Source organism: Aptenodytes forsteri, unplaced genomic scaffold (genome assembly GCF_000699145.1).
Source record: "Aptenodytes forsteri isolate BGI_AS27 unplaced genomic scaffold, ASM69914v1 Scaffold223, whole genome shotgun sequence".
In the NCBI taxonomy this organism is placed as follows: Eukaryota; Metazoa; Chordata; class Aves; order Sphenisciformes; family Spheniscidae; genus Aptenodytes; species Aptenodytes forsteri.
The window spans coordinates 1,314,834-1,339,266 of record NW_008794742.1 but is presented as its reverse complement, the minus strand read 5'-3'; the positions used below and the strand labels follow the sequence as shown (position 1 = coordinate 1,339,266).

The 24,433-nt window shown below is 40.8% G+C and overlaps 1 protein-coding gene across 1 annotated transcript in view; it reads right to left on the bottom strand.

Annotated features, from left to right (window-relative positions):
- Window positions 1-24,433, bottom strand: part of TG (thyroglobulin) — a 169,753-nt gene that overhangs the window by 15,025 nt on the left and 130,295 nt on the right. Inside the window, exons 43-47 of the mRNA XM_009273984.2 lie at window positions 17,068-17,232; window positions 16,143-16,310; window positions 8,550-8,731; window positions 4,111-4,202; window positions 2,495-2,514 (exon numbers count right to left, since the gene is read on the bottom strand). Coding sequence (XP_009272259.1) covers window positions 2,495-2,514; window positions 4,111-4,202; window positions 8,550-8,731; window positions 16,143-16,310; window positions 17,068-17,232 — 627 coding nt within the window. The remainder of the gene's footprint in view (window positions 1-2,494; window positions 2,515-4,110; window positions 4,203-8,549; window positions 8,732-16,142; window positions 16,311-17,067; window positions 17,233-24,433) is intronic.

The window sequence follows — 24,433 nt, the reverse complement described above, 5'->3', positions numbered from 1 at the left end:
TTTCCACATATGTCATAGACATCAGTTTAGCATGGCCTTTTTAATCCTACCCCTGTATCTATGCATGCTTGAATGTGTGTATGTGTGTACATTTTAGAAACAGCCAGTTGTGAGACAAACTTTTGCTAATTGACTGGTACTGGTAAAAATTCCTCCCTGTTTAATAACTTCTTGACTACTTTGCATCCTTGCAGTTGAGTCTGTCTTTACTGGCTGACTTCTCCCTCCCTCTTGTTTATGTTGCTGTGAGTTATTAAGGGACTGCTCCATGTGAAACAAGAGGAAATACCAGTATTTTTTCATCTCTGCATTTTAACTCTCTGTTCTGTTACACATTTTGGGAGACACACAAAAAGTAGGAGAGAGGTGACAGAGTAGAAATTGGAGAATGTCTTGCTATACTGTGCCTTATCTTAATTAGCGAATGGCCATTTCCCCAGCCAGAATATTTTATCTAAGAGTAAATAGTCTTCCATTGTTGTAGTTATCTGAACACAATATTCTTTTAATGTACTCTTTCCAATATCCCTGTGAGGTAGCTATTAGTAGTTATCATAGATAATATATAATTTTATTATCATCATCATCATCTTTATGATATAGATAACAAACACAAAGAGGGAAAGGTCCATATCCTGTGTAAACTGAGATTTCAGGAAGAATTTAGAGACCAAAAAGCAAAAAATCATTATTTTATCTCTTATGTTACCCTCTGGACATAATACTATAGAAGTTTCCATTTTTACAAGAGAAGGTCTGTATCTCAGCAAACACAGATGTGATTCAATATCAAACGGGCTGAGAGATCATTTTTCTGTCCAATGCCTACAAGTGATTGGGAATATCTAATGAGGTGTTCCTCCAGCTACAATGGACTGAGGGGGATCTGATCCAGTATATGTACTCTCAGAATATCCTGTACATGCCTACTATGTGCCAAACATACTGTTGGTTATTGCATTCATTAACACAAAGAAATGGTTGTAAAAGGGTTCTTCTATTCAGGAATTTAATAGCTAGAGTGTTTGCAGGGTCCCAGATTCAATTCTCACTTCTGCTGAGCAAGTTCAAACCCATACACCCTACCTTCCAGCCTAAGCTGTAGGTTACTCAGCAGAGTATCTGCCTCCTCTCCTCCTCCTAAGAAGAGTCACAATTTTCAAAGAAGAACTTGAGAACTGGCAGGACTCATTACTCCAGTGGTTAGGGAAGTCCCTTGAGAGTTGGTGACATGGTTGCCAGATCTTTCCCCAAGATTAGCTTATATATTCTACTTGAAGGCTGTTTCACGTATATCATTGGTTTAAATTCAGTAGGGCAAATTGCCAATAATATTCCCAAACACTGCGTTTTGTTGGTTTCAGATTACTGATGGTTTCTCAGTTTTTAGCAGTTAAGGCCACTCCCCCATGCAAAGCGCCTACCCTTGACAGCATCACTTCATCGGCATGCAGTGGGGCTGCTGGACAGCCTGCAATGCACGTATACAATATGGAGGGGAGGAATGCTGTAGGGAGGGTGAGGCAGAGAGGTCACATGGCAAAACTGGGATGAAGAATAAGGAGGGATTCATTTAGGAATGAATTACAACAATGTTTAAACAAAAAACTCGCAGTATATTCAGCAAAGGACCTAACGTGGGGTCCCTTGGGAAAATGAGGCTATCACTTCATAAATAGTCACGTTGTAGCATCAAATGAGATCCTTCGGCACAGGGACAAGCTGAATTCTGCAATTTCTGTTTAAGTGCTTGCCTTTGCAACCTAAACAACATTTATTTTAACGGTACTTAGGTATAAATAAAGATGAAAGGAGTAAGAATGTAAACACAGCATACCAATTTGGGTCCATTTCTCATTGCAAGTGGCTTAGCCTAAGGCATTGGAGCCTCTGCCTCACGTTCTCACAAGTTTCAGACAGCATACTGGCTTTGTTTGTCCTTTTAAAGAGGGTTATGAAAAAGTGAAATAATAAGTTTTGCACTAAAGGTTAAAGTAATTAGCTTAGAAGACCACTAACATAAATATTATTAAAATGTGTAGCTAAGTGCTATGTAAACTATTACTGCACTGAAGCATGTGAGGAGAGCTAAATAACACGAGCACAAGAGAAATCTTAAGTAGGGCTAAACTAGTAGAAGAAGAAATACTCATCAATTCAAAATCACTGCCTCAAAGCCAGTGACTCTAAGTTGTATAAGTACTATTTCATCTGCTTTCAAATAAGATCTTATCATAGATGACTGGGTCACTATCATTCTCCAAAGCAAGAGAAAACTTGCTAGCTAATTTGAGAACACATCTTTTCTTTCTGTGTGGCTGGATTTTTGGCATACCATAGCTCGGCGCTATTTGGAGCCTTGTAAAAGTCACTTATCTGAGCCTATTGGTAGCTGAATGGAGTACCGCGAACATTTTGCTGGAGCTGCCAGCGAAATAACAGCACCCCGAGGATTAACTTCTTCTCGGCTAAAAAGAAAGCGAGCCTGTGTTACCGCAGCATAATGGCCTTCATCTGTAACCTAGATCTTGGCTGTTTTCTTTCAAATGCTTTTTCACTACGCTATCAGGAAAGGAAAAAAACCCGCACAGTTCACAGGGAACTTCACAGTATCTAATGGTGCCAGTAGGAACATGCTGTCCCTCCCTTGAGCCCTTTCAGAGAAAGCCTGAGAAAAAGGAAAGTGTCTCAGAAATCTTTCTTGGAGAGAGGTATGGGGCAGTACAGGGAGCAGGGGACAAGCACTATTCCCTCATAAGGAAACAGCTAGAAGATAAGCATCCCTGTGTGCTTTGCTGCCCTAACGTGTGGATCTAGGGAACAGGAGGGGCTACTGCCACTGCAGTTTCTGATTACTCAGCCATTGAGAGCAAGGGACCAGGAGCTACCGTGGTATGTCACATAGCAGTCCAAAGTGCTGACCACTGCCTGCAAACCTCAGTGTCTCATCCTGACTTCTGGGAGGGGCTGGGTCTAAAATAAAAGCAGGGAAGGTCACCTTAATAGCCTCTGACTACCAGCTTGTTCTATGCCCAAGGGAACAAGGCATTTGCATCTCCCACAGGCATTTAGACCTTTCTGTCTAAAATACGATACAGCTTCTCCTGCTGAAAATTTTTCAAGCAAGCTTCTAACATGAAGGATGACATAGAGCCTGAGTCTGCAAATGCTTGGGTTCAAAAATACTTTTCCTCCCATGAGACAGTCTGTCGGCTGATCACAAGTCACGGTGCTGGAGCAGGAAGGAATAAATCCCAGACCCTGTCCACGCTGAAGGCCAGTCAGTGTAACTGTGGAACAACTGCACTGACTTCAAAAGGGGGCAGTGTTAAATTAATGTTGAGTCCTTAGAAAATGTTACCCCATTTACTTTGAGAGCTGTTACTTAGACAACATTCTAGTTCTTTGTGAGAGATTTATCAGATATAGAGTAGAAATCTAAGAGGCTATCTGGAACTGGTAAAGGTAGGTAAGTTGGAAAAGGGAAACTTAAAAATTTAGACATCTAACTTCAAGTGCCTCAGTTCAGAAACAGCATGTGTATATAGTCAACAGAGAGAAATAATCTATTAGAGCCCAATCCCTCCTTTGCTAATCCAAACTGTTCATACCTACATCTATCCATTTACTCTGCAAGGTGCCCAAACAGACAGCCTTGTTATTGTAAACTCTACATCCAAGAAACATAATAAAATACATCTCCTTACCCGCTCTGTGAGGAGCTCTCAGGTACGTGATACATGAAGACATTTCCTCTGGAGGCAGCAGCCCAGTGACTGGCCATGTTTATGATGGGACACGTGATAAACTGGTCACTGATAAAAAAGGAGGAGCAGGGAACAGACTCAGTCACATAACAGAAAAAAGGAAAGGAAAAAAAAAAAAACCACAACCAAAGACCGCTTTTCTATATTGATAGCCTTCTTTAAATCTTCCAAAACAGGTCATATCTCTGCCTTCAAGTGCACTGAGGGAAACCACATTCACCCTCTATGAGCCCATTACAGCTTATAATTCACTAAAATTGCTGTTTTATGGAGTGTTGAACTTGTAAACTCTACATCCAAGAAACATAATAAAATACATCTCCTTACCCGCTCTGTGAGGAGCTCTCAGGTACGTGATACATGAAGACATTTCCTCTGGAGGCAGCAGCCCAGTGACTGGCCATGTTTATGATGGGACACGTGATAAACTGGTCACTGATAAAAAAGGAGGAGCAGGGAACAGACTCAGTCACATAACAGAAAAAAGGAAAGGAAAAAAAAAAAAACCACAACCAACAGACCGCTTTCTATATTGATAGCCTTCTTTAAATCTTCCAAAACAGGTCATATCTCTGCCTTCAAGTGCACTGAGGGAAACCACATTCACCCTCTATGAGCCCATTACAGCTTATAATTCACTAAAATTGCTGTTTTATGGAGTGTTGAACAATGGTAACATTACTAAAGAAACAAGATCTGACACATAAGGAGTATCCTGGCCAAAAGAATCCCATTTTAGTCTAGTTTATGGGGGCCCATGCTTGTAATAGTATAAAGCTCCTTCTTCTGGCACCACTAGGTTGCAACAGCATCTAGTAAAAGGACTTATATATTTTCTGGGTTAAGGATCAATAATATTGTTCCTGCATTTGGATCTGTGTGATTTTTTTGGATATAGTTTCCAGAGCTGGAAGAAGTAAGAGACCACTTTTGGAGCTGTTCTGCAGGGCCTCTGGCAGGGCTCATCAATATGGAATATCTGGTGCAGTATATCTGGGAGAGAAAGGTTAAACAAGAAGAGTGCAATGAGATAGTTAAATGATCAGTTTATCACCAGGTATTGCAATACAAAGGTATGAGTGTAACAAATATATCCAAACCTTCCTAGCTTCCACTGCCACAAGAAGTGGGGCTGGAAGGTGGGGTGAGCAGTAGCTGGAAGGAGCACAAGCAATTCAAGAGGGGCAGGCAGAAAACAGGACACCTTACTGCAAAGTATCTCGTTATGATTCCTCAAGGCAATATTATATACACACATATCAGCATTTCTCATTCTACATGTTCTCAAAGACTCAGCACGCTCTTTGGGTGTTTATATATCCATAACTACATGAGCACACACAAACCTATCTGCTGCGGAAGTAGGAGGTTTCAATTCTCAGTCTAGTGAATCTGAAACAGTAGCTGCTCCTTCAAACTTGGTAGGTAAAAAAAGAATGATGGCAAGAAAGAACAGTGTCAGAGAAGCATAAAAACATGTTGCTATATTTAACTGGTATGATTATGAAAGGCACTGTTTGGGTAGCTATCTTGGTTCAGCAGAGTTTATTTTAAGCCCATCTGTGAGACCACAAGCTATGGGCTGACTGACCACAATACTCTGACAGTTATGGTTGACGACACCCATATGAAATGAAAATTACTGTTCTTCACATGCCTACCAGCATGGGGTTTTAGAGGAGCAGATGGTCTTTCAAAACTAGGGAGTCTGTGGAGAGCATTAGCTCTCGAGAAATGCTTTGAGATACATTTCACCACTTAAAACTGATTCTCAGTTGGTGCTATGGGGGAAAAAAGTCAGCTATTCTGGGGAAGTAAAAAAAAATTTAAAAAATAGTAACCACAAAAATGAAATGGCTGTTTCTTACAGAGTTAAAGAAAAAAAAAAAGGAAAGAAAAAGAAAATGAAACTCATTTTATAGCTGGGAAAATTACCAGAGAATTGCAGCTAAAACAATTTTAAAAGTGGAAATATTTTAAAACCACAAAATATGCACAACGTATGTAGCTTATAACAATGACTTATGTTGCTTTCTCACTTTATAATCCTGTTAAAACATTAGTAATTAATTATAACTTCCTGACATAGAACTTTTCTTGGGTTACACACCTATGCTGGTAGTAAGTTTTTTGTTAAAAAAAACCCAAACAAAACCACCAACCAAAACAAACAAACACACACACACCAAAAAACCAGAACCAAGACCTTCTTTTCTCCACCATGTATGTGATACTGATGTAGATGACTCTCATTCTGTAACTGCTGTCTCCCTCACTTTCTCCTGTAGCTGGAGTAATTTCCAAAGTGTTTAAAGCAAAGGTTTATCATCAGATGTCCTGGTTTCACTACTCATCCTTCTGCTTGCTCCTGATGACTCTTTAAGACATTCACTTCTTTCCTTAGTCAAGTCATTTGCCTCATATTGCAAACAAGCAGGTAATCCCTATGGCCATGAGGCTGCTGCGGGGCGCTTGCAGGCTGAGAGCCAGAGGAGCTATTTGTGTATTGCATTCCTGCTGCATGCAAGCAGTGAGCTAGCCATCATAGCTTTGCAAAAGTCAGTGTTTGCACCACGCTGAGCCCTGGGCTGAACGTGGATGATCAAATGCGACAGCCCTGTGTTATAACAGCTCCTTATGGAGGTATCTCTGGATGGGGAAAAGGGTTAAAATGTAAGTCCTTCAGTATTTTATTGTGGCTTAAAACCTTATTGATCTGACTAAAGAATTATAGCCCCATGGGTAACGGTGGTGATGGAAAGAGATTGAAGATGAGTTCTGGCTTTAATGCCCATGAACCACAGTGCTTCCATGTGGGCTGCATGCAGTGGCCCCAGATGCCACAGGGATGGGTGGCCTGTCCCTGGGACAGACCACAAGGCAGGCAAATGCGGCATGGTGCAAGACTCGATAAATGGCAGAAAGCTCAACCCACAGCCTTCTGGTTTGTTCACTCCGTGACCTCACCTGGACCACCCAGAAACCTTCCCCAAACAGATTTGGTCACTGCTGTCTTGGATCAGATGTTTCCAAGTGAATCTTGGTTCCTGTTCACCTCCTGCTCCCTGAGGCTCCCCTGGAGCAACACCCTGCAATTCTGATGGAGGACAAAGACCTTCTGAAAGGAAAATCTCGTCTCTAAGGTCTCATGGAGAGGCTCACAGTGGGACAGAAAGCTGTAACACCGAGAGCACAGATACCAGGACCTTGTAGCTATGACATCTCAGTTCAGAACAGAGGTGAAACAGCTCGGACAGGCACACTAGGACTCAAACCACCAGCTTATAAAACACATCACCTTAGAAATGTAAAGAGTTTTCATAACGAATCTGCTTGTGAAGCAGAGACAGGAATAGGGAAAGAGTTTTTTGATTCATTTTCTGAAAATCTGTTCCACTTAAATATTCAGCCCCCAAGTTTGCACAGAGGCAGGAAAAAGGAGGTAAGGAGATTTCCCCTCAGTTTGCCTCCTTTCAGAAAAACGGGCCCACCCCGCTACAGCTCAAGATCCGTAACTGGCTAAAGCAAACTGGCTGCCCATGGGGGAGAGAGCAAAATCTACAGTCTTCTCTGCAGACCAACCACCATGTGACCCAAGCTAAAGATATCCATCAGTCTCTATGGCCTACCACAGGTGTCATGACTGCTGTGGAGTCCTAGTTCAACAGGGCAATGAACTCTTCAAACTGACTGTTATCCAGAACTGCTGGACCCTGATGCCATACCCAATTAAGGGTAGAAGCTATGCATTATATACTAGGTAGTGAGAACATGGCCTATTGCTCATCTTCTACTTCCCAATGGTCCCTGTCTGCAATGTTTCAATGCAAAGTATGGGAGTGTATATACTGGAGGTAAGTTGCTCATCCATCTGCTGACATTTCATCATTTCCTTCGGAAGAGGCTGGGAGGCACTGTGAGTCTACAGTGTGCCCTGATGGATCAAACAGGGCAAGAGTCAGATATCGTGTGTTCTCCTTTCACCTCCACAAGAAGACTTCCTAGAGGAGCATCCTAATGCCTGGTTCTGTTTTCTCTCACCATGGGAAACCATACACAAAGGGAGCAAAATGTGGGTTGGGTGACATTATACAATCACTGTACACTGGCATAAATTATTACACAAGGGTCAAGGAAATACATGAATAAGCCTTAAGGGGATTCTTCTGCCATAGGTAAAATGGAGATTAGCAATGCACAGAATGGGGTTGGGAGCCACTTTTCTGAACATTCACAAATGCTTCACCTTTTTACACAGGTTACTCACCTGTAGAAAGCCTGACATTGTGAAGAAATATATTTTGCAGGTTTCGTATAAAAATTAATGTAATTGCTGAAATCAGTTTTCAAACTTGACCACTCTCCAAATTTGCAAAAACTAGGAAAAGTATGCAACTGTATAATTAGGTGACTGTTTGTGAATAAAAGCCAGTCTACTAGTTCTTATACTGTCACAGGGATGAGAGGACTCAAGAAATAGTTGATGCAGAGTGTGCAAACAACCAAGACATCTTTGACATGAAAGAGTACACAAAGAAGCATTAGTAGTCTGGATCGTTCAGGAAAGACAATTCAAACTTTTCACAAGGCATAAAAGTCAGTTCAATTTCTGTTTACCAATGACACTGGAAACCTCACAGAAAATGAAATCATATTGCCCATTTTCTGTTCATTTGCATAAGAATTTCTCAAGTTTTTCAGAATATAAATGCACACTTGAGATAAGCAAAACAAACCTTGCTTAACCCCAATCACACAGTTGTAATAGGATGAGTTTCTTACCGGGTGGCATTTTCCAAAGCCCTGGAAAAGGATGAATAATCATCGGTTGAGTGTTTGAGGGAGTAATACCACGTAGCTGCATCTTCAATGAACGAGTTTGAGTCTTCTCCTCCTAGAGAATTTTGCAGAGCCTGATAAAAGGCTGTTTTGCTGTTGGCTCTTCCTTGACTTTCTTCAAATTTCTGAGAACAAAATGCATACGTGGAATTTACAAACAAAAACAAAAGATAGATTTTTAATGGAACAATACAGGCTCAGATCTCCCTCTGCTGGAACGAGTCCTCTCTGCTGTGATCTCTGATTCCTAGGGGAAGAAGTAGGGAACAGTCCTACTCTTGCTTTCCCAAGACTGTCACCAGCCAGCTGTATTGACTTCCTCAAAACATACTATAGGACTGAATCCCTAAGCTGGTAAGTCCAAATCATAGGTACAGTGCTGTGCAGATGTAGCTCTAATACTACAGAAACCCAGCTGGCTCCCACAAAAGTAGTCCACATGGATAGTTTTCCAGTGTGAGTGTGCCCAATGCTGTCTTTCTGATGAGCTCCCTGCCGGAAAACTAAAGGGGAGAGAGGGAGATATTGCTCCTTTCCTTTGGAAAGTCCAAAAAGCAAACATGCCATACAGCCATTTCATGGCTATATCACTCTGCCTCTTCCGGGAACACCTACAAAGAAATGTGGCTGCCATAAGACCTGTATTTAGGTCCCTTCTGGACTAATATCTGCCTTAGCCCTGGAAGAGAAATCCCTCTTCTCCAAATCCCAATGAAAGCAGCAGCCATGCTCTTCAAACTTCATAACCCCTACGGCCTTTCAGAGAGACCTACCTTGAAATGACCTTTTCCTGAGATCTGTGGTCTGAAATCTTTCCTGACATAAAGGCATTTTCCCCAGAGCAGAGTGCCCATGTCACTGCAGAATTACTGATAGCAGGGTGGGTGACCATCTTCCATGCCAAACTGCTTACCCGACCCTATTTTTACCAAAGCTGAAGACTGCTGGAAGTTTCCACCACATCCCTCTTTGCGGAAGTTTTTTATTTTATCAATTCAGACTTTTCACCTTTTTTATTTTAAATAATTTATTTCAAGTTGGATCAAGTCCTTTCTAAAGAGGGCACCTTGCAGGTGCAAACTGGCTGAAACTTAGTATAAGAACTCCAGAGAGAAAGATCTAATAAACCACCTATATTATTTTGGGCAGTCAGTCTGATGCAAAATAGGCTGGTGTCTGCCCAGTACAGTTACCATAGATGCTTTACTGAACATATTATTTTGATGGGCCACAGATGGTTTTCATCACGTAGCTAGGTCTTTCCACAACCCTATACAGAAAGTACAGAGGGAATAATTACTTTTCAACAGATTCACAGAAATGAAAGATGGAAAGTAAGTCCCCATCTGCTGAGGCCGAGGCCTGTCCTTACTGACATACTCTAATGCTTTTTGCATTTTGGTTAAGTGACTTTAAAAGGGATTTCAAAACACTACCAAATATCCTAAGGTCCAAAAAGATCTTAGCAATTTTCCTTGTATTTGTAATAAATTCTTCTTTTGCTATATTTTGGCCCATCCAATGTGAAAAGAGTCTTGTGGTGCCAGTTTTAGTAATACAGCTGTACTTCGAAAAAGATCTGCAACTCACGCATGACACGTCACTTCATGTACACAAATGCCACATACGAAACTGCACGGCACACTTGCCTGCAAAATCATTCAGTTTAAATACAGCGATGACACATATATTTTTCTGCAAGAACAGAAATTATCGCTGAAGACCTGACTGCAGATTCACTGAATTCAAAAGCAATATTCCCATCGGCTTCAGCACACATCAGTTCAGCTCCCTACTAACCAGCAGAAGAATTGCTGCTGTTTAATTAGGAATCTCTCATTTGGTGACTGGAGCTGGTGGACTTGGCTAGCAGATATGGATAAGAACAGATGCTTTTCTGTGTCAATGCAGAGCCCAAGCTCTTATGTGTAAAGCATCCTGTACAAAGCACTTTCATGCAATGCTTTCATTTTGTTGGGGGGTTTTTTAATGCATTTTTTACCTTATTCTACACCTGTCATGGATAACTTAAAACAGAGAGAAAAAAAAAAGAGGAAAAAACCTTAGAGTTTTGATTATGTACCCTAGGAACTGATCCTTCTCTGCCTCATCAACTACCAAGCATCAAATAAACATTACAGTTGAAAACCACAGAGAAGGAGATGCATCATCACACAACACATGGTTAAGCTGAGGAACTCCATGCCACATGGTTTTGTGGATGCCAAAATTGGTGAAGATGAAGTTTCATGAACATGTTTTTGAATTAAAAAAAAAAAATAATTGGTTGATGGTTATTAATCACAGAAAGACCAATTCGGGCCAGGAAGTCCCTGAGCTGCAAAGTGCTGGAGGTTTGGGGAGCATTTAGCAGAAGGGTCAGATTTGCTTACAAACATCCACTCTCAGCTACTGCTGAAAACAGCATTCTGTGCTAAATGGGCCTTTGATCTGACTCAGTGCGGTCAGTCTTAGGTTTTTACTGCGCCTATGTACTAGTTTCTGTGTTCTTCAAAAAGCCCCAAGAATTCTGGTGACCTTTCTCAGCAATCATTGATAATAGAATGGAGTCCTTGAGGTGTGTTGAGTCAGCTGAAAAAGCACTCAAGAGGCAGAGATGGATCAGAAACAGAACTGGCATTTGTAAGACATTTTGAGATTTTTCATCCCAACCAGCACTAAAGTAGCACAATCTGAAACACGATGTCTCAAGTGTCGCTTTGGCTGCAATATAATATAATTTAAACATCTGACTTTAACATGATAGCACAAGACAAAGCAATACATTCAAAATAAAACCCATGAAACATTAAAAAGACAATGCATTTTAACTTTTCAGAAGTTGATTCAATTTGACCAATTTTCCACGTCCAACAAATGTTTCCCATTAGAAAATGTATGATTAAGGAACAATTTTCAAATAGCAGTAGATACAACAGCTGCTACCAGATTAATAGTAACAGCTGCACATTATGTAAAATAATTTACATTCTGCTAACCTTTAAAGAGGTATTAGCAACTGCCCTCAGTTATAGTGGGGGGGTTTCAACTATTTTTAGAAAGTAGGTAAGAAAATAATTAAAGACAGCAGGTGCACTGCTTTCTACTGTTCTGGTGATGCAAAGCGGTCATAAACATTGTCTAAATAATGAGTTATATAATGCTTACTGTTCTTGTTCCCACAGCATAGCTTCTGGAGCATATGAATGAATCTGGTCCATTGTTTTATTTAAAAAGAAATTGTAGCAGTTGGTAGACCAAACATTTACGTCTTCCAAGGGGCAAAGTGTACTTTTCTGACAAACTGGAATAGTGATAATACTAACAGAATATGTACAGATCTTAGGTCTTAAAAGGCTTTTGATAAACGTTGTCACAAAAGATGGTGAAAGACCTGCCAGCCATTCAGCAGGGTGCTTCAAGTGTTTCAACCTGCCAGCTAGTTACAAGATGAAGTAAAGAGCTGTTATCAGCCCATTCTCCTCACTGATGGCACTTATCAGGACACTGCTCCTCTGGTCATTACAATTAATATACACATATCTGCCATCTGTTGCATGCTGCTGAATACCTTTATCCATAAAGAAATTAACTGACTAATATAGTGCAGGATGGAAGATCTGGTCTGCGTAGATCCAGTTGCTTACATGGGGTAAATAAACTATATTTCTATCTATCCACTCCCCTATGTCCTAATTCTGGGTTCTGCAGCCAGCTAGATTTGTACTAAGGAGGGAAAGAAAAAGAAAGAAAACACATAAAGTGCAACCTTAGTCTTCCAACTAAAAAGAAACTTAACAATCCTTGCAATGTGGAGATTAGATAGTAGGCACAGAACATATGGAGGACATAAACAGGGCCGTACTGACTTACATGCATCTACAGACAAACACAGATATAGATCATCATGAGTGACTGTATATTTAATGCCAGTTGGAACCATTAGATCCTCCCACCTGAGCATCACATATAGCACAGGGATAAAATTTTGCCCAGTTGGGAATTGAAATCAACACTTTTAGAGGTTTCTGCTCAGTTGCCCTAATCTATGACTGCTCAAAGCTAATGTCCCTGAAGGTCTGCCATGGGAATTGCAGTTAACGGGTTCAGGCTTAACCACTCCATATGCCACATAATAGTGCATTATGGCACCACTTGCCATTCCCTAAAAAAACTCTGCTTTGTTTCTCACTTAGTTTCAACCATCTGATGGCTGCACTGGGGATGAGTACGAAGTGCTCCAGGAAGTGGTAAATCTGTCTCAGCACACGTGAATAAGCATTCAAGTGAATGCCATAAAACGGTCATTTTCATGGGCAAGACATTGAGCACGAATGTTCAGCATACGCTCTGCTGCAAGCATCACTGAGAGACCTCAGCCTTTAATAGTAACAAATCAAACATGAATGTTTTGCTAGCACATAAGTGGTGCCTTCTGTCTTTCTATTTCATTTTTAATGGTGAAGGTCTTAACAGGCATAAGCACAGTGTTGCAGGGGGAGTACAGAGAGACCCAACACAACCAAATGCCAGTAAGCCCCCACAGAACAACATGGTGTCAACTGGATTTACCACCTTCAGGTCTGGTTGCAGTCTAGAGGTTTTACCCTCACTCCTAAAACTCGACTGCTAAGAGTTTATAAAACTTGCATGCAACTCCAGTCTAAGGTGATAAGATTTGCATCACGCCTCAAGCTTGCTTGCATCCAAATGGCTAAAAGTGTCTCCTCACCATTTGCAGGATCAGTATTAATAGAGCAAGACCAGGATTAATAGAGCAAGCCCTTGGCTGAATTTGCCAGCACAGCTATTCCCGGGAACTGGTGGAACAGGGCAGCAGGGGTTAAATTTTTCTATCCCCCACTCTTTGCATCTGACTACACTGAAATCAGTCATCCTAAAGGAGGTGGAAATGAAGGACTTTTTGCCAATTCCATACACTTGCCACAGGACCTTTCAGCTGTGCCATTTATCTACCCAAATACATGCGTGGTTCTTCTCTCTACAGAGTTGGAGCACATCCACAGATGGATTTTCAGCCCAGGGAGGTTTGGTCCCCTCTTTGTAGAACAGATTAAATAACTTGGTTGTAGTCAGAGGCAAACTAGGAACTATGTCTTGGTTCCCTGAGTTGAGTTCAGTGCTCTGTCCGCCAGCTAAGCCCTCCCACCTTCCTTAGCATACCAGTAAAACCAGCTTTGGGTTTCCCCAGAAAGATGCAAGTCAGATCTACCTCAAGGGAACCCTGAAAACGAATAAAGTAGAAGAGTGGGATACAGTGTGGGTTGTCCCAATCCTTCTTTTAGGTCTATTGTGGGGAGAGGACAGTTAGCACAGATCAAAGATCCCTTATGACATTATGACAGAGAAAATAGGGCACAGACTTCTCGGTAACAATGACCACCCGTACCAGTTTCTGCCACTGTAGCTAAATACGTCTGTGGCCTACTCAGGACTTTATCATCTGACTGACTGCAACCATGCATCGTCATGGCTATGATGTAGAAATGCTCTTGAGGACCTGGAAAATGCATGTTCTTAAATAGCTCAATGATGGAGGAAGTTTCCCAGCAATTAATACACTAACTGTGTGGACAAGGAAGAAATCAGGAAACTTTAACCTTGCAGCGAGTCTTTAAGAAAACAATCCCAAGACAGGAATACAGACTGGTCAAAACAGTCATATTCCCTCAAGCCCTAAAAACCTGAAGAAAATAGAAATAGAGGAAAACCTGCATTAAAAAATCATCAGTTCTTACTGAGAACATGAAAACAGCTTAAGGAAGTCAAAAGGGAGAAAACAAAATATAATCACCTACCATAAACATTATGAATTTTCTAGAATAGAGATGGAATCTGACTTACAGCAGTAGCACCAAGTAAGGTAGGTACTATTATAATAGCTAGTAAATAAGTTAACTGTCCTTCTAAGTAAGGATAGTTAAACCCTTGCCAAAGGAGATCAGAAGATCTCCAGCAGTAGGAGATTTTAAAACAGGTCTTTCAGGTTGCAGTAGATACAACCATTTCTTAGGGTTGAGTTGCACTAACTTTTTGAGTCCCCTTCCAATCTTATTTACTGCAAGCCTTTAAATAAAGAAGATATTCCAGATTTTCTTTTTGGAAAGACAACATTTTATGGCTGAGCTCTCAGTTACAAGTGTTTTTCCTTTTCATTTCAACCTGACAGTGCTGGCTTTTAGCACTTGTGGCTTTCATTAACACCATGATTTGTTGCATAATTTCTAATACATCATGGAATTTCATTTCGGTTTTGCAGACAACCGTTACATGTTGAAATAGTGGTAAAGGAAAGAATTTCACTTCCTAGTCTTCATCACATGACTTGTAATGAGGTTACTGAGGTTTATTCCCCTCTCACAGGGTCTGGATCATTATCTGCAGGCCTCCAGCATCACAGTCCATTTCCTATGCCTGACTTCCTCTTTTAATTGATTCCAAAAGAGAAAGATACATGAAATAACAGCAGGAAATTTCTGATGGAGACTAAATAAGCAATATGAACTTTATTCAGGTGGGTCAAAAAGCATTCTTTCAAAGGGGTAATTTTGTCATTAATTCTGAAGTAAATTGGTCTATGTGTTATTGGCTACCAGCAAAGAGAAGCTGGGATTAACCTTTCACTGCCTCCTAAGAGATGAAATCCACAGTTACAGAAAGATAGCAACAGACCTGCAGTTCACTTAGATAACCTTCAAAATAGTCCCTGTCGTGTTACATTCTCCTGTCGATTTCTTAGCACATATCCGACCACGTTGGAACATTTAATTTAATTTGGCAGTGTTAAACAGGGAAGTGCTATTGTTCCCATCGTAGAGAAGGACAAATGAACTAGAAGAGTTGATGTGCTGTCTCAAGAACAGACAGTGTCAGAGGGTTCACAAGAAGATGCAAAATCCCTCTGGGTAGACCTTCATGCTTTTGACGACTTTTATGTCCAAAGTACAGCACGGACACAATTCTTTTTCATTTCACCGGTTTATGCCCCGATACCCTAGCCCACACATCAGGCCAGTGCTATTCTTAGTCATAGCTAGTCCATATTCAGAATCATCTTTACAAGAAAACGTACTTCTTAAAGGCAACAGAGAAAAAAGGTTGCCACAAAAAAAAAGTTGGCATGGAAAAGACTGACTTAGCCCTGTTGCACAGTGAAGAACTTCATAACCAAGTTATGACCTTGCTTTCTTCTTTGTGATACACAACTGAGATTGCAATATAAATAGGATTTCAGAGACAGTAAAACATACTGCTGCATATTAATACACGCTAAATCATTGCTGATCTTTTACCTTTTCATATCTTCCCCAGTAGTTTTAATCAACAAATATAATAATGCCATTAATCAGCCTAAACAGGACCGGCTGGAGATCAACAATGCCTTTGCATATTTGCATGAGGTATAATTCACAAATTGTAGAAATCAAAAAGGATCTGTCCTGGCTGCGTATGATTACCGTCATCACTATAGTAATAGTAATACTATCAGTTCCTTAACAGTGAGTCTCTTCCTACCTTAATTGCCTTAGCTCTGCTGATCAACCCATCTTGCTGAGCACTTCCAATGAGCAGATCTACTTTCCAAAGTTGAGGGCGCTGCAGGGCTTTAGCTAAAGGTTCCTGAAGGTAAATTCCATCCATCACTGGACCCCAGTACTGGAATGGACCACTTATAGCTAGGAGCTAGATTAACAAAAAAGCAATAATAGTGCAGTTAAATTAGCTCACCCTGGTCATTTCCATTTTACTTATGTTTCAGAAAACTGAGCTGATAGCCTTCAAGTGAACAAGTGGTCAGTTAATGTAAGTACAAACTCACCATTAACAGGAAGCAATGCTTTTGCTGACAGTTTCAGTAGGTGAAACAAGGCCAAGAGGCCTTGAATAGGCCAAGAGAATTGATGGTCTCATAGTCATAAAAATATTGTTTTAAATTAGGGATTGGTTTTATGCTGGTCCTGACCGGAAAATGTATTGCTGGTGGGTGTTTTAATCTGTGGGTAAAGGATCCGTCTCTAGAATCATTTATACTGCAGCTTTCACAAGTCTCCCACTTAAGAGACAGAGCACTGATATTCCTCTCCACTTACTTTTCTACAAAAATGCAGTTACTGAAGCTACAGACACTTGATTCTCCTCTGGAGTAACACCCAGGGGCAGATGAGAGGGGGCTGAAAAAAGGTGAAAACTATATTTAGATTAATTTCGGAAGACGTGGTCAAAGTAGTATAAAAGGAATTTAGGCTAAAGGAGAATCAAGCTGTGAGTATTCATAGGTCAGAGGTGGATGTCATGGACATCAGCATCACTCCACCAAAGCTAGTCCAGTTCCTCTTTCACAAGGATTCAGCCAAATTTATTTTTTAAGCTTCCTCACAGCTTTGCGTCAATGGAAACTTTTTGATTCCTTGCCAATGGCATGTATTTTCCTATGGTGTACCTTAGTCTGTGCATCATTGAGGACACGAGCAGGCAACTGGCGGAGGCAGGCTACAATTTCCTCAGTGGTGGATGAAGGGCATCCCACATCTTCAGCCAGGACCGCTGCTTGGGTCTGTGCTCTCCTCTTAGTAATAATGGATGCTGGAGAAAAAGCTGAACCTCCCTGGAAAAGAAAGACAGTATCAGTCAACACATACTGTCAAAACACCCGGTCGCCTGGTGCAGGTAAAAAAGATGAGAAGCAAACTCTGCCCAGCTGCAGAATGTAAAACACTGGTATTTAAATCATAAGAAGCAAGTTTGAACAATCAAAGCAAAGGGGAGAAGGATAGGTTTGGCTGTTTCCAGCTCTGCCATGGTTATTTTGGAAGACCTCTGAAAAGTGTCTATGTTATGTCTATAACCAAGTCACAAAACTTTCTGAAAACTTTGCTGGAAGGAGAAACATTCAGACAGGAGCAGATACAAAGAAGGTGCTGTGAAGCACATCAGGGAACGAAGAGCCCATCTTACAAGAGAAGACTAAATAGAGTTTTACTTCCTTAACTGTGATAGACAAGGACTGAGACCAGGCATGAACTTTATAAAGGAATCCATGAAGAAGAGCTATTTATACCTTAGGACAATGCTGGTACAAGGCCAAATGGGCCTATTCATATTGAGTATAAATAAATTTAGGCTAGAAACTCTAAGATAGCTAACCCAAGGAGCAGTGAGAGTTTAGAAGAGCTATGAGCAGAGGTAGTAGGAACAAAAGGCTAAACCAAGCTGCAGAAGATCAACCAGAGCCAGAGCACATCAAAATCGGAGCACAGGCTACAGTCCAATCTCCATCCCAGACTCTTTGTTTCTTTCCTACAGCTGTGCCAGCATAGAAAAGGTCCTCACCAAGAAAAGATGGTACAACATTGTTGAATAACCACAAAAACTGCTTATTGAAAATGCAGATAAATTAGCATAAATCTGATAAGATCTGACCTAGAACAGAAAGGCTGGAATAGCTCCAACATGGTTTAAATGACTAATTTCCAAACATTTACATCAGTTTACTATAATAACTGCTAAGATTAGCTTCCGTCTTCTAAAAAAACCCAAACCCTAGATGCATGATATGAAAGACCCCGATCTATTCAACTGATTAACTTACTTCTTACTGAATTTGCTCAAAGCATAACTAGAAGTCTGAAAAAGCATAAAATCAGGAGCGAGTTAAAAAGAAACAGAAAACAGACAGCAAATCCTTAATTTGAAATTGTCTCAAACCTTTGAGCCTGAAGAACTCTGTGCAGCCCTGGCCAGCACCCAGGACATTTTTTATATTTCAAACAAGAAGACCCATTGATACTAATAGGATACCATTGCTCACAACTGGATAAATTGGTTTCCAAAAATAATTAGAAAGAAGTTATTGTTTGGATGTAGAGACAGTCTTCTTAGTTCACTGTATGTAGAATTTCCAGTGCTATTACCTTCCTGAAAGGTTTCTCTTCCTTTTTAAGGGATCTGGAAAACAACAGCTAATAACACTGTTATTAGCTTAATGACTAAGATGCAGATGGTTGCAGATAAAAAAAGGAAAAAACTAAGATTGTCAATCCTGGGGCACTAGAAGAGCCGTCTCTGGTTTTAAGAGGGCAAAGAACTAAAGAAGAAGAAATAAACACCGCTTGGTCTTATTCCTCACTTCCGCCCTCAATTTAGATGAGAAGTTGAGTGAGCAATGGGCTTTATCCTCACGTGGGATTTGCGGTGGCCTATTTTGTGTTTGTAAGGCATGATATTTGCCAGCTGCTGACTAGGTACACTGACTCAGTTGGTCATGAGAGAGAAAGAAAAATATCCTTGATGAGAGTGTCTCTGTGTGGGGGTGTGTCCCCAGGATGCAGAATGAGAACGTTGCTGACCTTCGGAAAAGCACGTTCACTAGAACTAGGATGAGTGAGACTAGAAAAGGGATAACACGGCATGCCAGCTTCCCTCAGAAGAGTAGCTTCCTTGCTTTTCATTTGGAGCAAGGAATTATGTGTCTCCTTGTTAGAGCAGAGAAATTAGATCTAGGATTGCATAATATCTATCCACTAATCTGGCAAACATATTCTTCAACATCAGATCCGAACGTGCTCAGCATGTTTTATCAAGTATCCAGTACCTCTAAATGGCATTCATTTAAAACAAAACAAACCAAAACCATAAAAAACTAAAGGGCTTCAACTTCCCAAATTCTGAAAGTTTCACAAATTTTGAAAGTGGCAGTTTCTGTGGAAATTCTGAAGTTGCCTTATGAAAAGGTTAAGTTTGGTAAGGAAAGAGAGTACTGAGATCAGATGACATACGGAATCCAAAAATCCAAGCAAAACATCCTAGAGCGTGCTTGATTTTGAACACATCTCCTCCCAGGGATTTTAAAAGCTGTGCAAAGTTCCCCTGTCTCTGAGATCTCTACAAACTGAAAGACTGCCCTTGGGTCAAGTACTGAGTCAAACAATGATTGCAAAAGGTTCTGGATAGGACAAAAGTCCTCTCTGCAGAGGGAGAGCTAAAAGCCTGGACAGGCAAATCTTCATGTCACAGCACTGGATGGGTATGGGCTAGCATTAGATATGGTCCAATCTTGACGAATGAAAGAAAAACCCAGAACTTCTGCAAATACATTTGCAAGGTGAAGAGAGTTCTTGTTTGGAGCCTTACTCTAGCTGTGGATATCTTCTCTTCTTTGCATGAGTTGTTAGAACAGGTTTACGTGCTCTTCTTTATTCTGGTTTTTTTTTTCCTTCTATTTTCCATGGCAATGGCCACTTCCTCAGTTTGCTTTTTTCGATAACATCCGCATTCCGGAAGCATGCCTTGCATTTGAGGTTTGAAAGAGATGTGGTATCCACTACAGTTATTCATGTTTAATTTTTATTGGGACTGGAAGCGGGTGGTAGAGGAACTTGGGATATCATTCAAGCAGTGTTTGGAAGCAATACCGTTATGTTCCCTCCCCTGGTGCATCTGAAATACGTTCCAGGCTCTGGAAACAAGGCTTCTCTTACCGCAGAAGTTAGGCACGCAAAACTGTACCAGTTCTCTGTTTTTCAAATTCACATCACAATTCAGGCTCATTGTTTCCTCATCCTCACCAAAAAAACTCAGGAACAAATAAGTAAGAGCAGAAGCTGGAGACTGCCCAGAAGTAAATGTCTTCCTTTTTGAGCCTGCAGTTTTCACATTAAAAAGAAATCTTCCCTAAACGCTGTAGCCACATTAGAGGCAGGCTCAAGACACAGAGGATAACATAGCTACACTCAGCATTGGAACAAATAAGTAAGAGCAGAGACTGCAGACTGCCCAGAAGTAAATGTCTTCCTTTTTGAGCCTGCACATTAAAAAGAAATCTTCCCTAAACGCTGTAGCCACATTAGGCAGGCTCACAAGACACAGAGGATAACATATCAGCATTTCCCTCTTTCTCTATAAAACTGTAATTTATTTGTGTGATTAGTCCCAGCAACCAGTAATGGAGGAGTTGTGGCCTTTAGAAAGTAAGACTATTTAGGCAGAAGCAGAAATAGCAGAGGGACTGTTCATTTCCATTACATGACACCTATATTACCATCAACATGACAGAATCATGAATCAGGAAACCAAAAATCATGAGATCAGCTCAAAAATAACAAACACTCTGTTCTTTTTGTTAGTCCTCCATTTTTTAATTCTCCAGGAATTCTTCTGTACCTATAAACACAAGAGCTAAAAAATTCATTTTTAAAACTAACAGCTGAGATCTTCAGATAGTCCTGCAGAGTAGTTTTTTGAAAGCAAACCTCTAAAGAATATGATATACAATAAAATTGCGAACATTAGCCATCTTGCCGTCACAGGGTATTTCCTATCTCATCATCATTTTTGAAGGGCTTGACAGTGAACTGAAGCCACACACAGTTCTTGTTTCAGGTGTCCTTACGGATTGACCCGCTGTCATCAGAGGAAGTTCCGATGTCTTTTTTGACAACCATCTGGATGAAAGCATTCAGCACTGAACTGCTGAGAAGAAGTGGTTGCAGCTGTGTTGCACAATCCTCAACAGCAATATTACACTGTCCTCCTAAATTCATAGGAAGAGTGGGGATATTACTATGGGCAATAGTTGGGCAATAGTACCTGCTGTAACAAGTGATGGCATTGAAAATAGAAGGCAAAGCTTTCAGTACTATTTAGTTCAGGGACCAGCAGCTTCACAAACATTTCTTTATTTCTCTTTGCAAAATTAAAGGTTAAGCTAGACAGTAGAAATTCATACTAGGAAATGTTGCAGCTCACAGTGGTGAGAAGCTGATGAATGTAAATCGGTATTACATGAAGAGGAATTCTTGCTTTGATGTAGGCTGTGATCGGCTGAGTTGTGGCTGGTACCTCTTGCAAACTTCTCTCTTGGGACATCAGAGCTCACAGATCTGTACTGGTGCTATCCTGTCCATCCCAGTTCCCCCTCCACTTGTTGGGCACATCTAACTATTCTCATCTAGACAAATGCTAGCTTTCTGCTTCAGATGTCTCACAGTTCAGGAGCTTTTAGTTATATAGCACCCCTTGCTGCTATTCTGATGAGATAATAAAAAAGAATATATGGACTATTACTGTAAGTTGTACCTCTGTCTCCCAACATACCTGGAAAAGACAATAGCCATATAAGCTGCAGTGCTGAATGTCTTTAAATTCCTCATTTGCTCTGGAAACTCACTTCTGCAAAGTTTTTCAAAACTGATTCACAACTTCTAACTATTAGAAACTTCACTGCAGCTAGTTTTTATCACCCACACTCTGTAAACCCAAAACCTTCTTCTTCTCCTCACACCATGACCTCTTGTTTTTCCAACCTGACTGGAAACTGAAAACGCTGCTTGAGCCACATTCATCTCTTAAACACATGCACTCCCTTCAAATTAATGCAGCTTGATGGCTGCAAGGCTGCAGACTCCTTATGAAGCAGGCTTTCTGTCTGCACAGAAGCACGCTATAGACAATACAAACAGCAATATCAGTAACACCACCCAAGAAGCAAGATCAAAAAATATCTAATGAAAACAGTCAAACCAATGAAATGACCTGATAATTCTACTTTCCCAAAAGAGCCAGCTGTACAGCAATATTTTATTTGTTAAAGATAGTGTCCCTACACAGCTAGGCACTCTCCAGGCTCAGAGGCATGCAGTTCACAGCCAGAAGTATCTGTCAGACCATCTGGTTTGACCTCCGGGATAGCCAAGGCTCTTCCATTTCCTGACTGCTGAGCTCAAGTGCTTCCTATCACTTAAAACACGGCTTGTGTTTGACTAAAAACCGATCTTGCATGAGGCATTTAAGCTGGGCTCAGAGACACAGAGAAATGGATACCGCAGTCTTCTCCTTTGCAGTTTGTGCCTGAAGATAATCACTCCACTGAAAGGAAACTGCACCTTATTTCTGTTTAAGGATGTCTTCAGTTTCAGTTAATGCCAGATTAAAGAGAAGGTTTATATCCTTGTTTTCTCCCTGCAAAAATAAGCAAGCTGCAACTAAGTGACCACTAACTCTTCTTTCCAATCAGCTTAACAGATTATTCTCTAAAAGACTGGATTTAAAGTATTCTCGGAAGTTGTTTTCAACTTGGGTCCTTTTTGGTTTTTTTTCTTGAAGGGTTGTATTCCAGTATCTTGCATTGCTTTTCCTTAGACATCTAATTCTGCATAGTGGCAAGTGCTTACAACACACCAAGGTTGCAGGGCTCTATGTGAAGACATTAATGTCATTTTTTCCAGGCTTGCAGACAAAGTCTGTCTTCAAGAACCTGGAGGAGTCAAAATCTTTGGGACCAACTCAGGGAGTCTCTATCACAGCTAAGAAGCTATTTGGTAGACATGTGGCAAACACTAGCACACGAAGTGTAACAGGGAAATGGCAGGTCAGTTCAGCAACAGAAAGGGAGATTGAGTTATAAACATTTTTCCCTCCATAACCATCTACTAGAACTGTGATTTCCAGATAAAAATGGGGGAAAGGGGAAGGTCCTCCCTCTTGTATCAAAAATAACATTTTGAAGAAGGAAGATTTCTTTTTTTATGCACGAGTCTTGGCAAATCTCTCTTTGCTGTAACCAGAGGCAGCCCTGCAACTGCAATGTTCCTCTCTCAGGTGACTCACTGTGTGCCTGTGTCAGGTTAGTGACTTGAATAACAGGGTATGAATACTTTTAAGATGACATATAAAGCTGCACTAAATTCATTTCAAAACTTTCTTCCATTTAGATGTAAACGTTACGTTATCAATTATCTTATCATTTAAAACAGGTTATTAGCTGAACGCATTTAAAGGATAAACTGGCTCTCATTGCACAATGGTAACTAGCCACCAGAAACAGCCAGAAATGACATGGAAATGGAGAATTTTATTTACCTCCCTCCACTGCAAACTCATGTGTTCTTCTACAAGCATGGTACAAACCATGGCTGAGATTTATTGTGTTTCCAGTGGAGTATGTTCTATCAAGCAAGTCCAACCTCTTCTTTAACGTGACCAATCTTTCCTGCTCAGTCTGAGACCTGCCCCATTCGGGAGTGCATCTTGGGACGTAACCTGACTTCTTGCAAAGGCACAAAGACTGTCAGAGCCAGCCTAAGGTAGATATTGGTGAGAAGGATCAGGAAAAGGCAGAGCTCTACCCCTGCCTATTCCCATGTGTGGTGCAGACATTCCCCAACCCGTGATCTTTTAGTAATTCCAGAAACATTGTACATCCATTTGGTGAATGCCATTAGGAAATGTGCACGCCACATCCCTGTGATTTGAAGAAAGCAATAAGGTCCTAAATGATCAAAATATAAGTGGCAGGGATAATCATGGGGCATTATGGTAAAACCAGCTCCCCAGAGCACTGGCTACAACGCTGTCATGGCTCTGTGTTGTAGACTGATTTGCTTATCAAGCTCCCTAATGCTTTCCTGTCCCTTCAAGGTGAGGACTGCTAGCACAGCCCATCAAAGAGAAAGGATATTCCCCTGTAATTACCATAGGTCCAAATTTTGGCACAGCTTTGGGAATTTGATCACTGTCTCCTGGTTCCAATAACGCTTACACAACAGCTCCCACACTTGTCAACTTTTAGTTTTCATCATCAAACAGATTGGCATTACAATGAACATGTACTCAGAGCTACTCCGGTGTGAAGTAGGAACTCTACTTGGGTTTGCTGGGTTTTCTGGTGGTTTGTTTTGTTTGTTTGTTTGTTTTAATTTTACTATACAAAATTAGGTATATGAGCTTTTCAGATCACATCTTGATCGTAAAAGCAAAGGGCAAACCTTAGTGAGTCCCTTTGACTTCTGTATTCATATCTGCAGTACTAT